Raw genomic sequence first — 15,440 nt, forward strand, 5'->3', positions numbered from 1 at the left:
TATTTTTTAAATAATCAGCGGTTTTACCATCGGCCTCTGGGTGGCAGAAAATCCAAATTGGTCATCATGACCTGCCGCGCATGTTGATAACAAAGAAGAGCCCGGAAGTAAACTCGATGTATGTTCACAAACACGAGTTGCTAAGTCACCAAGTGTAAACAAATGTGAACGTCTAAGAGTGAGCGGGGACCTTTTTGTTGTTATTTTGTGGCATAAAAGGTAAGAATGGTTTTAACTAAATTATTTGTGCTCATGAGGATGAGATAACTTGATACTGCGGTCAACAACTATAGCACTACCACTAACTTTCTACTATAGATAATAACTCAATATCAATTTTCAATTGTAGGTGAGTTGAATAATTTTTACCAGGGGAAAATGTGTCTTTCGGTGACCAATTTTGCGCGTACATGGTAAATAAACCTTTTCTCCAAAACACAATTCAAATGTGCCTTACAAACTCATCTAATTTTCTGAAGTGTAGTCTAGTGTCGCGGGGGGTGCTGAAGCCTATCCCAGCTGACTTCGGGCCAGAGGCGGGGGACACCCTAAATTGGTGGCCAGCCAATCGCAGGGCACAAGGAGACAAACAACAATTCACGCTCACACTCATACCTAGGGGCAGTTCAGTGTGTTCAATCAGCCTATCCTGCATGTCTTCGGAATGTGGTAGGAAACCGGAGTACCTAGAGAAAACCCACGCAGGCCCAGTAAGATAATGTAAACTCCACACAGGTGGACCAACCTGGATTTGAACCCAGGTCCCCCACTGGGAGACGGACATGCTAACCACTTAGCTGCCAGGCGCCCTCTTGCAAACTTGTCTTTACATTTATTTGTGTATTATTTTGTAAATTAATATTTCTGACAAAAATGTATTTGTTAGAAAAGTGGTTTATTTCTTGTTTTATTGTGCACCATTGAACTGAAGTGAGCTTGCTCGGTAAGGGCCAACCTGCAGCTGTCGAATTTTACAGTGCCTATTTTGGTTGTTACCATAGTTACATTGTGTTCTCAACATATTTTTGTCTTGAAGGAACTTCAAACTTTTTTCTGAAAATGGTAATCCTGCACGTCAAGCGAGGGGACGAGAGCTGCTTCCTGTTCAGCACCAGCGTGGCCGAGGCCATTGACGTGCTCGTGCGTGACATCACCGCCATTCATAATGGGCGGCTCAAAGTGGACCGAATTTGTGCAGGCAAGACATTTTTTGACTGAATTATTAGTGGCATGCTTGGAAGAAACAAAAATCTGAATGTCACACATTTTAATATGGATTTTGCAACATTTTTAGAGATGGGCGAGCTTGCCGGGCACGGTGTCACACTCCCGCCCAATATGCAAGGTCTGACGGATGAGCAACTGGTGGACTTGAAGCTGAAGGACGAGTGGGAGGACAAGTGTGTGCCTAGCGGGGGTTCCGTCTTTAAGAAGGACGATATCGGCCGGCGCAACGGACACGGTGGGCGAACGTTTGCCGCCTCCAGTCAAATGTTTGTTAGCCCTGTATTTTACAATGAAATGGCAAATTGCCTTAATGTTGTCAGCGCCAAATGAGAAAATGAAAGCCGTGCTCCTTAAAACGATGGACGAGGCAAAGGCCTTGGTCTCCAAGGTGAGTCCCGCGAACAACTATCAGATGATGGACAACTTTCCCACCTTACTGATTGTTTTGAGTAGAAACAAGTGGAAGTCAACGTGTGTGTGACCATGGCCATGGTGAAGGAAGCGCTAGCTCAACTGCGGGGCGCCGTAATGATCGTATACCCTATGGGGCTTCCTCCTCACGACCCCATCCGCATGGAGTTGGAGGACCGGGAAGACCTGACGGGTACGCAGGTGAGTTGGCCGTGTACAATCGGCAGACTTTTCCATCTTTTGAAAAATGTGCTCATCCGTCAGGCGTCACTGCAAGTGCTAGAAGAATCTGAGTGTCAGCTGTGGTGGGCAGCCAAGGAAATGCAACGGGACAAGAAGCTGCAGGATTACATCGGCAAAAACGACAAGACCAAGCTCGTGGTCAAGATCCAGAAGGTGAGGATTTGAAGGAGTAGGAGAAAAGTAGCATTTCACAATGGCATTGTTTTGTTACAGAAAGGACAGGGGGCGCCGGCGAGGGAGCCTCTGGTCACCAATGAGCAGCACAAGCAAATGATGATGCATTTCTACAGAAGACAGGAGGAGCTCAAGGTAAAGGAAAAGTGGTGCAAAACAAACAAGCCAGAAAGTACATTGTGGATAGATGAGTTCATTTCCCCCCAGAAATTAGAGGAAGTAGATGACGACAGCTATATGGACTCTGATTGGTCAGACCGCCAAGTCCTCAAGAGACAATTTCAAGGTCTGAGCAACATTAAATGGGGACCCAGGTAACCTTTTGGACCTTTTCAGCTAGTCCAAATCTGAGAAAAATTCCTGCTGTGGTTCCGTTGAATAAAATGCTTTTTGGTTGTCCGTGTTAAAACCGCTCTAATATTAATCATGAGGTCCAAACTCTCAAAATTCACAACATTTACAACTAAACTTTGTTTATTTCTATCAACAATTTTTTTCCACTCTAAAGCATTTTGTTGAGCAACTTAAGAATAACCATGTAGCTTATCATTAACAATAAAGCACTGATTGCTTTAATTCTTCACACTAAATTTGAAAGAGCCAGGAATTCATGCGGAAACAGCACAAATGATTTCGGGAGTCACGTGTGCTTTGGCGCAGGTCTTTGCGCCACCAAAATCCATAAATATTCTTTTAAATACGATGTTCCACTTCACCGGGATTCCATGCGCATCTCCATCTGGGCATCGAGCGCTGCCTACAAAAATTGGGGCAAAATATGTACTCTGATTTTCAGTCTCAGCATACAGTCATACCTCGATATACGAGTGCCCCGACATACGAGCAATTTGAGATACGAGTAAAATTTCGGGTAAATATTTATCTTGAGATACGAGACAAATTTTGATATACGAGCATACAGCGGACGCGAGAGGCTGCTCATAAGAACATCATGGGCACTGTCTCTCTCCCCGCAACTCCCTCGTGTAATGTCTCTGGTCGCAACTCCCTTGTGTAATGTCTCTACGAGCACTGGGCAGAGCGTTGCATTTTTTCAGTGTTTTTTTTCTGTTAGTGCGAATGGTGTGTGTATATACTACTCGTTCGCAAGTAGTCGTGCGTTATCCTATTGTGAGGACATTTGTGTGCATCATTTTGGGAATATTTTGAAGGGAAGACAAAACCAAACAACCCTCGATAGGTTGCATCTGAAAGTCAGGGTGGAGGCGGGACATTATAGAGCCAACCCGGGAGAAGAAAAGTATCAAAATTTAAAACAAAATTAGAATTAAGTTTAGTGTAAGGTTAGATTAAATTTATTTTTGAGTGTCTGCATCGTAATCCAAGTTCATTTAAATTTGTTTAAGGTGTTACGAGCGCGTTGCCGTGTAAAAAGTATCTCTCGCTCTCTCTCCCCTCGGCGAAATCCATCTAATTTTAATACTATTAAACACATTTCAGTACTATTAAACCACTAGCTATTTGTTACTTTGTTAATAGATGGCGAATTAGAACAAATAAATGTTTTTCCAATCCAATATCCTGTTTTGGGCGTTTTTTTTTCCAGATGGTTGGAACAAATTAATTTGTTTTAGTTCATTCCTATGGGAAATGTTCATTTGAGTTACAAGTAAATCGAGATACGAGCTCAGTCCCAGAACGAATTAAACTTGTGTCTCGAGGTACGACTGTAGTAGGATTCAGTTGCCAGCCACTTACCAGCTCTATTTTGGCCTCTACTATTTTCACTCGAGCCAGAGACGGGTCCTGCGATGGAAAACATATTCCCACTCAGTCAACGCCAACAATTTTTTTTTTTCTATGATCAAAAAAATTCAAAGCAGAACAAACTGGAGCAAGGTCCATAAAAGGCTGCAGTTTCTTCCTCAGGGGTTCCAATTCTTCTTTGACCGTAGTCACTTCCTGTTCAGATGGAATCAAGTTTACTTTAAAAACAGCAAGTTGAACATGCAAATGTATTTATTGCTTTGAGTTGACCTCTGAAAGTCGGACTAAAGCTTGATGGCTGAGCGATTCTTTCATGTTTCTAGACGCCAGTGTTGCCTGAAAGAGTTTTACACTGTTTGTAACATCATGCCAGCCTTACATAAAGTAGTTACTCACATATAAGCCACATTTGTCGGACAAAAAAATGACGACTGAATCAAGGGTGCGGCTTATATGCGCATAAAATATCAGCCTGGATACCTGCGTAATGTGTATCTCAAGCTATTATTGCACCTTGGTGAACCCTATACTGCTACGGACACACTTCCTGGTTGTGCTTACGTTACTTCCTTTTTGAAAGGAAATTATTGTACATTTGTGATTATGAAATACAACAAAATTCCGCTTTGTTTTTTTTCCGTTTTATTTCTTGTTCGAAAGTGACAACTATTGCAGTAATATGAACCATTAATTGATTCATACAGTAACCTAGAAATACAACGTGCAATGATTTTTCTTAAGATTTTCCTTTCAAAGTAACACATTTGTACTCCCTATTAAAACAAGGAATATGGAGGTGAAATTGTGAATTGGGGACGGCTTATACGCGAGAAATTGTAAAATTCTACAATTTTAAGGCTGTTTTATGGTGTGGCTTACATGCGAGTAAATATGGTATCTTATTTTACAATACGGTTCGTTTTGTTATTGCATCGTGATACACATGGCAATGGAGTACCTCGTTGGCCTGGCATCTGTTGGAAAGCTCACGAGTCTTTCCTTTGACAAAATCCATGTTTAGCAGCCTCTCCTCCGCTTTGGCCCACTCCACCTCTTGGGCGTCACACACTTTGCTCACGTTGCTGTGGATGACATAACTCCATCTCTCAATTGTTTCAGAAAGGGAAAGAACTACAGAGTTAAAGATAATCAAGTGGGGGGGAAAAAGCCCATTTCGAGATGCCATTTATTTCTGAGTCAGTTTTCAACAATCGTCTTCTATTGGGGAAACAAAAAAGTGAATGTGTTTTCTAAATGTAACGTTTTTGATAAACTGTGTCAAATTTTCAAGTAACATATTTTCACGACTATTCGGCGCATCATATTTTTAGCCGCAGTGTCAATAACGAGTGCTATTTCTGTATTTTACACACACAAAGGACGCACCGTTCTTTTAGACGCAGCCAGGCATGGCATATATATATTATTTATGGATGATTATCGAACTGTAATAGCGCTGTCTAAGGAAGCAGCCCCAGACGCTATTTCCGGTGCGCAGTGACTGCTGGGATATATAGTCCTTTTGTCAATACATCCAGGTTGACGGCTGTGATAACTTTGCACTAATAGTATGAATATACTACAATGGCGAACACACTAATTTGGTGCTACATGCACCAAATGCACGCTACACGTTTTTAAAAAGGCAACGGAAGCAAGACTGAGTTCGGTTGTACTTTATTTAGCCATTTTACAATGTATTCACGTCATCATCACCCACAAAACCATCAAAGTCCTCATTTTCTGTGTCCGAATTGAACAATTGTCCATCGAAAACGCTGAGTTTAATACGTTCGTCCAGGCGGCCACAATCCATTTGCAAATAGTAGCTAGCTAGTAGCTAGCGTAACTATTCCAAGGCTGTCTTCCATGGTTCGCAACTGTGTTGATGCCGATCGCCAGGCCACAATCCATTCGCAAATAGTAGTTAGCTAGTAGCTAGCGTAACTATATCAAGGCTGTCTTCCATGCTTCGCAACTGTGTTGATGCCGATCGCCTGGCCACAATCCATTCGCAAATAGTAGCTAGCTAGTGTTGATGCCGATCGCCAGGCCCCATTCCATTGGGTGTATTGACAAAAAAAAACTATATATCCCAGCAGTCACTGTGCAGTACTTTATCTACGGGAAAATAGTAGAGTCGGGGGCTGCTTGCCGTAGTTGTCCTATCAACTGATTTATTTTATTTTATCGTGATAACAATTTTAGTATTGGTCCATATATAAAGCGCACAGGATTATAAGATGCCCTGTCTATTTTGGAGAAAATTGAGGACTTTTATATGCGCCTTATAGTCGTGAAAATACGGTATAAATTGATAGATCTACAAAGGAGGGGTGGGGGGTGTACATACGCTTCCAGTTGTCCTTGCAGCACCACCGCGTCGCCCAGTTTCTTCCGGAGCGCCAAGAGCTCACGCTCCGCCTCGGTGTCAGCCTTCTTCGCCACCAGGAGCCGGTTGGTTAGGCAATTCACAGCCGGCATCCAACTGCCGAACCAAGCGCAACCGCCAGGCTTTCGCATCAGAATTCAGCGCTCAGATTGCCCGCTCCACACACCTGTAGAGAGACGTGTCTCGGAGCGCCAGGGCCTCGGCATTGTCCGCCAGAGAGGACAACGAGTCCACAGATGACTTGGACACGGTGGTGTAGGAAATGCCCAAGCTTTCCTCGGTCACGTTCCGGAGGTGAGCGCCTGCAAAAACACTTAAAATCTACACCGACAGCACTGTAAGCGGTAGGGGCGCAATTTCATACAAATGAAAACAATTGTGAGACTCAATTTCAGCTATAGCACCTATGCTACTTACCTTAACACTCTGATGCACCATTTTCTTTTAACTTTTACAATGCAGTCATTGGCTGCCATTGACGGCCGTAGACGCACAGTCTAGTTTAACTGGGTGTGGTCAATGAACAAACATTCAACCTAGTCGATTTGGATTGGATGTCTAGCGATGTAAATGGTATTAAAACATGAGCAATCACAACTAGGGTTGGCAGATTGGGCAAGTTCATCTAAAAAACTGTTAACACTTAGTAACAATAGTTTTTCAGTTACAATACGAATATATATATAGTCATACCTCGACATACGAGTGCCCCGACATACGAGCAATTTGAGATACGAGTAAAATTTCAAATATTTATCTTGAGATACGAGACAAATTTTGATATACGAGAGTCTGCTCATAAGAACATCATGGGCACTGTCTTTCTGGTCGCAATTCTCTTGTGTAATGTCTCTACGAGCACTGGGTGGAAAGTTGCATTTTTTTCCCCGTTAGTCAGTGCGAATGGCGTATATACTACTTATCGTTGGCAAGTGGTCGTGCGTTATCCTGTTGTGAGGACATTTGTGTGCATCATTTTGGGAATATTTTGAAGAGAAGACAAAAGCAAACAACCTTCGATAGGTTGCATCTGAAAGTCAGGGTGGAGGCGGGGCAAATAGAGCCAACCCGGGAGAAGAAAGGTATCAAAATTTAAAACAAAATTCGAATTAAGTTTAGTGTAAGGTTAGATTAAACTTATTTTTGAGTGTCTGCATCGTAATCCAAGTTCATTTAAATTTGTTTGTTATGTTACGAGCGCGTTGCCATGCAAAAATCCCCCCCCTGTCCCTCTCTCTCCTCTCTGCGAAATCCATCTAATTTTAGTACTATTAAACCACTACTTATTTGATACTTTGTTAATAGATGTTTTACCAATCCAATATCCTGTTTTTTGTGTTTTTTCAGAAGGTTGGAACGAAATAATTTCTTTTTAGTTCATTTCTATGGGAAACGGTCATTTGAGTTACGAGTAAATCAACATACGAGCGCAGTCCCGGAACGAATTAAGCTCGTATCTCGAGGTACCACTGTATATATACATGGGAAGGTTAAAGGTTTGGACTTTTTTTTCTTAAACTGCGTTGGTTTTACTCTGACACGGCTGTATATTATCTTTCTCATCCAGAAATGAGCACAGATTTTATATGTATACGTACTATTTGAGCTGATGTAAAAGTAAAACGAGTGTACTTATTCATTGGACTACTAATTTATTCATTTCTTATTTATTGATTATTTATTTGTCTGTTGTTATGTGTGCACGATGTGGTGAAAGCTTTAAATCTCATTATACTCGTATATAATGACAATAAAAGCAATCAATTCAATTCATTTTGCCTCACCCTCAGCCCCGTACTCATCCGCTTTTTGGTTTAAGTCTTGAGCGAGCAGGCTGATGTGGCGGCATCGAACCTCGCTGGAACGGGCAAGCTGATCCAAAAGATCAGCGGTCCTTACGTTCACCTCAAACGGAGGAACCGCCTGGTCGGCGAACGTAGACGCCAGCCAACTTTTCACCTGAAACAAGTTACACAAGTGAGTCAACCAACAACGACAACAAGTAGAAAGCGAACGCGGCTCGTTACCCTCTGGAGTTTTTCACTCATGACGGAGGAAACGAAACAAGTCGGCGACGTATTTTCTATTTCCCCGCCAACGACATTGCTTCCGGTTTGCCGTATTTGTTGCCCAATCAGAAAAAAGATTGAAATGACTTCCGTATGTTTTTCCTTGGCGTAAAAATGGCACACAAACACAGTGTTGGAATAATAATACCAGTATTTAATTAAGTTTCACTAAACTATTCCCCAAAACAAATATTTCAACAATATCAAGAAATTGAAGCATGGCTCTATAGATATTAAAGAGGAGTTAGTAGTAGTGGTTAACACCATGTGACTAAATTGACCAATCATGGGCTCCGCATTGGTCACGTGACGCATACATTCAGTAACTCCGGACGGCGCTAATTTTCAATAAAAAAATGGCGACACGGCCTAAGATTTCCACAAGTTGCCCGATACAGCCCCACAACGCGTTCGAAACTTTTAACGCTGACTACTCCTGCGACGCGGAAAGTTTAATCAGTCTCCCGGTGGCGGAAACTGACAACGAGGACGCTCCTTTGGTGTTCATCTGCGAAAAATGCAAATTGCTGGTCGGGGATTCTTTGTCGTGGGAAGGCAGCGACGACGAACAAAATCACATTCACCTCAAACGTAAGTCGATTTGTTGTCTTCACCAACTCAAACTCAATGGGACCACATGCCTCTACCGGTTTTCTTTGGTTTTCAGGAGTTACCAACAACGTTTTGGTTTCGAAAGGCACCCGACTGCATCAAGTTGGTAAAGGGGTTCCCTGGTAAGGAACCAACGTCTTAATAAATCATGTTGGTTTGTCCTGGTTGGACTCACAACTTTAGCCGGTAACCGGTCAAATAGCCTATATGACCCCATATGGCTATTAGACGGTAAGAATTCTGTGTGGGGTAAATAGTAAGAAACTACATTTTATACGGTTTATTTCCTTAATGTGATAATTGATAAGGACCTTTATATAAAGATAACTACTAGGCCTACTCAACTTTTATTGCATACATTTATTAACAAAAGCACACATAAACATTAATGGTAACAGTATTATGTTATCTCAAAGATGTCTACATAGTCCATTGACACCAACAGATAGTCTACATCAGGGGTAGGGAACCTATGGCTCGGGAGCCACATGTGGCTCTTTTGATGGGTGCATCTGGCTCTTTGCTAACCTGTGAGCTAAAATATGGAAATTGCTGGTGACAGAACTGAGATATTAGATCTAGAACTGCTTTAATCTTCATTTTTTTGTAGTAGACTCTTCTGGAATGCATCCTCTCATCAACAGTATAAGAATCTTTTAAAAAATATTTATTTTTTTCCACTTTAAAAGTGGTGAAATTACAAAAAAATAAAAAGGCACTCGTTTACATGTATGTATTTTGACTTTTAAATTTGTAGTATGGCTCACAAGGAATAACATTGGAAAATATGAATTGTTTGTGGCTCTCTTCGTCAAAAAGGTTCCCGACCCCTGGTCTACATGAAAGTAATACCATGTGTTTAGAAGCAATTAGTCTACATGAAAGTAACACCTATAAGTGTTAGTACAGTGTGAGTAGAAACAGCTATAGGCAGTCATTCCATTTTGGGAATTGAAATTTGGCAATAATTTCAATAATTCTTAACAAATCCTCACAATATTTGGAAGTTATTATTTATTTTATAAGTGGCAAACTTCCCACCAAATTTGGCAAAGATCAGATGGACAGTTAAAAAATGTTCCTGTTCACCCAATTAGCATGCAATTGATAGATTTTAACATTGGGTGAATAGGGATTTGATGACTATTATTTAACATTGAGTGAATAGGGGATTTTCTAAACCATTCAACCAATCTTATGAAATTTGATGTGTTATTGCCACTTATAAAATTAACAATAACTGCCAATTATTGTGAGTATTGCTTTAGAAATGGGAGAAATATTGCCAAATTTCAATTCTCATAATGGATTGATTTTGCCTATACTAGTCTACATTAAAGTAGTATCCCTGTGTTTTGATGACTCAAAGACAAATCAGAGCAATATTAATATAATGCTGAGATAGTGTGCTGTTATTTGATAAAAGTTGTGAAAATATGAAAGGAGGATAAGGGTTTACTATATAAATAAATAAGATATACTGTCACACCGGCTAAATAGCCATACGGGGCCATATAGGCTATTTGGCCGGTTATAAGATATACTGTCACACTGGCTAAATAGCCATATGGGGCCATATAGGCTATTTGGCCGGTTATCGGCTAAATAGCCCCTGGGACTATTTGACCGGTTACCGGCTACGGAGCCACTGCCTTTTTTTTTTTAGCTGCGGCACACCTTTTGCATTGAAAGAATCTCAAGGGACACCGCCATCTGAAAATCTTTTCATTTAAAACTATGTCGCCTATATTAACAATAGTCATTCTCATCAAAGTTTTATCAGCAGGAATCACATAAACCTCAAATGATTCCAAAATCAAAATTTTCACCTAATGTCAACAAAAGTTGATGTCTGCGGACCCTGAACAACTTCCGGTTCCAGTGATGCAAAAAGAAGTAATGTCAGTGTTTAATCGGATAATTTTATGACTGTTCTCCAAATATTATTTAAATACCCTTATATTATGCGCACTGACTTTACGTCGCAAAAAGTTGATGCCTAGAAACCAAACAACTTCCGGTTCATGCTAGAGAAAAATAAGCAACAAAATAACTGTTTCACAATTTGAATCTTGTAATAGTATAATCTATAATTTAACGTTCATCATATTTTGGTTTTAACCTTGTAATAGTTCAATTTTAATCTCGTTATATTCATATTCATTTTTCTCGCTGAATATCACATTGTTTGACTTTTTGCAATTTCTCATGGCACATCACTGTGCCGCGGTACTGTGGTTGGGAAACACTGCTTTATACACTTTATGCACTTATGTTTTTTTAATATATATAAAACCCTTTTTCAGCGTAATTGTGGATTTGGTGTGTCGGGGGTGCCAGTCTGTTCTGGGGATGATGTACAAGTCCACACCCAAAAGCATGGACCACAAAAGGTTTACCCATTGCTTCATCGTGGCAAAAATTGACAGGTTGGTATTTCCACAAGCTAAATTTCACAGCTGTTACGTTTTTTTTTCTTGAAGAAATGGTCTGGCTAATTCCAATACTACAATGATCGTACACTTGTACCATATTTACTTGCATATAAGCCGCCCCCCGCGTATAAGTTGCACCCTTAGAATTGCCTTAAAATTGTTGAATTTAACAATTGCTCGCGTTTTAGCCGTCCCCTGATTGACAATTTTCACCTCCATATTAATGGTTTTAATACGGAGTACAAATGTGTTACTTTGAAGGGAAAGTCTTTAAAAAATAATTGCACGTGGTATTTCTTAGATACTGTATAAATCAAAAACGCGTTATTAGGGTCAATATCATAATGAAGTTAATATTTCTGTCTTTGTAAATGCAAAATATCAAATTATTCAATTTGGAAAAAAAGAAATAAGTCTATCTTGATGAGAGCCTGATCCTTTTTAATTACAGAAATTACAATTTCACAATGTTAAATTTCCTATCTTTTCCGTTGTGTTTACATTAAAAGGTAGGTTAGTGTATTGTTTCTTTTCGTTCGGGCACCTAAGTGGGCAGCTCAGGGTCCTTAAGTTTTCATGTTATGTTGTTTAGGCACAGAGGAGGACAGCTTGGGGTCCTATAGTTGTATTTAGAGTTGTAGTTCTTTTTCATGGATTACCGCTGATGGCTTTATTAATAGGTATACTTTAATAAAAACACAGACATTGTTGACATATGCCAGCATTGAAACTTGCAAGTGAGAATCGTCCTCGCCACCGTGACATTCTGAAGAAACGGCATCCTCTGTCCATTTAGTCGGGCATAATCAAAACACTTAAGGTAATCCGATTCAAACAATTGCATAAGCTAACCGAATAACACCATTAAGGTCAAAAAACAACTGCCACAACAATTGCATATCAGGTCGGAAACCAAAATCCTTGTTATATCGAGCTTTCGTCTGCTTTGTAAGAATGATTTAATAACATGCACATATTCCATATGTGCCCCAATATGCACATATATAATAATATCCCAGAATAACACCAACAACCGCGAACGTTCTCAGCTGAGTTTTCAATGTTCATCTAAAAGTTGACTGTAACGCATTCGCCGGGAAGAATGCCAGAATACTAATTCCCTAATACAGACGCTCCCCTACTTACGAACATACGACTTCCGAACAACGGTACATACGAACATGTCTGCAAATTGCGTTTATGTCAAAAAATGTTCGTAAGTTTGATTTTGTATTTTTTTACAAGCAGTGCTTCTTTCCGCCGCTCATACCCCTGGCGCTGTGAGGGCTCAGCTCACCCAGCATCTACCTTCTTCGTTGCAATGGGGAAGTGCGTGAACGTATCTCCAGTGCGCAAAGAACCTTTTTCATTTGTATCATTATATATCTCGTGCATCCATTATTGAATATGGTTGGTAAAAAGCGAAAGGGATTCTATTGAGGGAGTTGCAAGGAAGAGGCAAGCCATTTCATTTGAAACGAGTGGCAATAATAACGAAGCTTGATGTGCGTGAGAGTGATGAGCGTTGCACATATATACAACTTGAATCGTTCGACCGTCAGTACCATTTATAAACAGAAAGATCGAGCAGCAGGACCCAAATATTGAACGTTGCACAAAGTTTGCAAATCAATTGAATGATGCCATACAGTGCTACCGCATCATTTATGTTGAAAAAAAAGAAGAAAACTGCAATCGTCGTTAGATCGCTTCTTTCGGCCAGTTTCTAATACATAAATCTCTCTCTCTATACAGTCCTGTACATATTCTATCCATTTTATTAAATGTTTTTTTCAGTACAAACCAATTCGTGTTACTTATACAAGCCTTAAACATACAAATGCACTTATATAAACCTTCAATATACTTATATAGGCCTTAAACATAAATTATAATACAAAATATAGCACTGAATCAACTTGCAAACGAATTCAACTTATGAACAATCGCTCGGAACCTAACTCGTTCGTAAGTAGGGGAGCGTCTAGTTTTATCTGTTTAGTCCGTTAAATGCAATTATATGTGAGTAAATATGGTAATTATGCAGACATTTCAGCAAGCAAGGAAATAAACTTGATTACATGAAATGAGCTAATAATAAAATAACTCAAAACAGCAGACAAAATCGATGACGTTGATTTACTTTTGGTTTTGATTTTTGTTTTTCTTTTTTGGGGGTAGTTATATGCTGGGTAGCGGTAGCCAGATGTGTTTAGAAGAGCCACCCGGCCAGCAGCCGGTCACTCTGGAGTTCCGAGAAGACGTTGAACGGCTACTCGTTCGGGTAAGATAAAACCTTCGTCTTCACCACCTTTCTTTATTTGCCAGTGACGTAATCGATGAGATCACCTCACATATGGGCAGGTGACCTCATCTCACATCTCCACACCCTAATCTGATGTTAGTATGTTTCTTGATGAACATCGTCAGATAAATAGCCCAACCAATATTTGGCTAAATAACTAATTTAGTTAATTAATCTATGCAGCTAATCTGTCAATCACCTTTCAATGTAAAGCTTCCGAGAGAGGTTTTGGTTTTTAACGTCCTTTGTGTGAAAAAGTAAGTACCGACTATATCCTGTAGGTGTCGCTCTGGCCTTCTTGCAGCGACAAGACAAAAGGAAAATGTGTGCAGGAATCTGTTATGAGAGGAAAACATGTTGTCAAGATGCTTATGCTCAAAATTGGAAAAGTAAACATAAGTTTATAGTAGGGGATCACTTTTAATCAGGTTGACCCAGAGATAAACGTATTTGAAAGGAAACTATAATCAAGTATTTATGTAAAAATCATAAAATATGCAATTGGAAAATAAAATTAAAAAATACATTTTAAATCCATATAATTAGAAAACAGGTTCATTGTCATTGCATTTCACAAAAAAAACATAAAAAAATAACCCCCAAAATTATGATGACACCCAATGTTCTACATTAATTCCACACTAAAAAAGAAATTGGCAAGAAATAAAAATGATAGGCAAATTAAAATAAAATTTCGAATAAGCCAAATTCTCTGAGTTTCCTCCCTAAAAAAATCATGAGAAATAAGAGGCATATTAAAATTAATACATGGATAATATCAAATATTCCAAAAAAAATGATAAACAGCAGTAATGATATTTTAAAAAGATTACAGGCTTCTGTTAAATACACACTCCCATGCACGCAATGGAGCACATGGCCAAATAAGTGCATGTGGTTTGTTTGCCCCTCCCCCAATGATCTCCAGCATGTCTTTGTTTTTTAATTTCCCCCCCGTCCACTTTCTCGGCCAAGATGAAGATGATGGCGGTGTCAATGGCGCATCAGGTGGACGAGCTGGAACGCCCCGTTAAAAACGATGCCTGAGCGCCAACCAAAGGCGCCGTTCTCCCCTCCTCCACACAAATCGCTTCCGTCAGCAGTTTGGACATCGATCCGGGAGGCTTAATGCTCTGTTGTTTACTTGTGTTGGCAGTTCAGCAAATTAATAAATAACAATTCAAATCATTTGAGCTCAAGCACCATGGATGGGTTCATGCCTTATCCCCCCCCTTGCTAGATTTTCTCATGGAGCCTGTTTTTCTGGCCCGGTGGGGTGCCGCTATTTTGGTTGGCAACAGTAACGCCAAATCTGCAGAACCATCCGGATAATCTGCACCTCTCAGTGCCGAACGAGGAGCTTCCCTCCATGATCGGGTCCGATGGACTTTTCCTTTCAGGCACGCGACATGCGGCTTTCTTGGCCAGAGCGCGCCTAGCAACACTTCCCGGTGCGGCGTCGCCTCCCCCCCGCCCCATACGGCGAGGTTTCATCATTCAAAAACAACGGCGCGGTCGCCACGGCAACAGGCACCACGCGCTACCTCAGCTGGCCCGTATCGGGAGGGGCCGCCATGCACGCGCATCGGCTAATCTGTTTTTCTCTCAAACCGGCCGACCCCACCCTTCCCCCGCCCTGACTGGGAACAACAACACACAAAGCACACTGGAGGTGCAAACAGATGTGCATTTGTCAGCATGTGTTTAAGTGGAGCCCGGAACAAACAAACATTTGCCACAAATGGAAATGGAAATGTTGTCTTAGTGTATGTGAGATCACCTAACACGTGGCTAGAGATGAGGTCAGACTGAATATATGATTAGATATGGGACCATATTTTCAC

General features: G+C 40.6%; 3 protein-coding genes across 3 annotated transcripts; 2 read left to right on the top strand and 1 right to left on the bottom strand.

Annotated features, from left to right (window-relative positions):
* The first annotated feature begins 88 nt into the window (after window positions 1-88).
* Window positions 89-2,631, top strand: cfap298 (cilia and flagella associated protein 298). The gene is made up of 8 exons (XM_077592939.1): window positions 89-219; window positions 1,037-1,198; window positions 1,295-1,462; window positions 1,548-1,615; window positions 1,681-1,839; window positions 1,903-2,034; window positions 2,095-2,190; window positions 2,263-2,631. Exons 2-8 carry the CDS (start codon window positions 1,060-1,062, stop codon window positions 2,371-2,373), a joined length of 873 nt encoding a protein of 290 aa, XP_077449065.1. The 5' UTR covers window positions 89-219; window positions 1,037-1,059; the 3' UTR covers window positions 2,374-2,631.
* On the bottom strand, window positions 2,512-8,348 carry haus1 (HAUS augmin-like complex, subunit 1). The gene is made up of 9 exons (XM_077592940.1): window positions 8,203-8,348; window positions 7,960-8,134; window positions 6,342-6,477; window positions 6,137-6,271; window positions 4,742-4,865; window positions 4,054-4,119; window positions 3,907-3,978; window positions 3,775-3,822; window positions 2,512-2,812 (listed from the first exon to the last, which is right to left on the bottom strand). Exons 1-9 carry the CDS (start codon window positions 8,221-8,223, stop codon window positions 2,768-2,770), a joined length of 822 nt encoding a protein of 273 aa, XP_077449066.1. The 5' UTR covers window positions 8,224-8,348; the 3' UTR covers window positions 2,512-2,767.
* A 170-nt stretch (window positions 8,349-8,518) lies between these two features.
* mis18a (MIS18 kinetochore protein A) lies at window positions 8,519-14,789 on the top strand. The gene is made up of 5 exons (XM_077592941.1): window positions 8,519-8,835; window positions 8,912-8,978; window positions 11,163-11,285; window positions 13,473-13,575; window positions 14,572-14,789. The coding sequence occupies exons 1-5, from the start codon at window positions 8,601-8,603 to the stop codon at window positions 14,641-14,643; spliced, it is 600 nt and encodes a 199-aa protein (XP_077449067.1). The 5' UTR covers window positions 8,519-8,600; the 3' UTR covers window positions 14,644-14,789.
* Window positions 14,790-15,440: the final 651 nt, after the last annotated feature.

Source organism: Stigmatopora argus, chromosome 22, assembly GCF_051989625.1.
Source record: "Stigmatopora argus isolate UIUO_Sarg chromosome 22, RoL_Sarg_1.0, whole genome shotgun sequence".
Lineage (NCBI taxonomy): Eukaryota > Metazoa > Chordata > Actinopteri > Syngnathiformes > Syngnathidae > Stigmatopora > Stigmatopora argus.

Bases quoted from the DNA above. Each gene is read 5' to 3' on its own strand.
- haus1 (XM_077592940.1), bottom strand. From the start codon at position 8,223: ATGAGTGAAAAACTCCAGAGG. The intron at 8,135-8,202 runs GTAACGAGCCGC...AACTTGTTTCAG, and splicing joins TGAGTGAAAAACTCCAGAGG to GTGAAAAGTTGGCTGGCGTC. The intron at 6,272-6,341 runs GTGTGTGGAGCG...TTGGTTCGGCAG, and splicing joins CGAGACACGTCTCTCTACAG to TTGGATGCCGGCTGTGAATT.
- cfap298 (XM_077592939.1), top strand. From the start codon at position 1,060: ATGGTAATCCTGCACGTCAAGCGAGGGGACGAGAGCTGCTTCCTGTTC. The intron at 1,199-1,294 runs GCAAGACATTTT...CAACATTTTTAG, and splicing joins AGTGGACCGAATTTGTGCAG to AGATGGGCGAGCTTGCCGGG. The intron at 2,035-2,094 runs GTGAGGATTTGA...GTTTTGTTACAG, and splicing joins TCGTGGTCAAGATCCAGAAG to AAAGGACAGGGGGCGCCGGC.
- mis18a (XM_077592941.1), top strand. From the start codon at position 8,601: ATGGCGACACGGCCTAAGATTTCCACAAGTTGCCCGATACAGCCCCAC. The intron at 8,979-11,162 runs GTAAGGAACCAA...ACCCTTTTTCAG, and splicing joins GTTGGTAAAGGGGTTCCCTG to CGTAATTGTGGATTTGGTGT. The intron at 13,576-14,571 runs GTAAGATAAAAC...TTCTCGGCCAAG, and splicing joins TTGAACGGCTACTCGTTCGG to ATGAAGATGATGGCGGTGTC.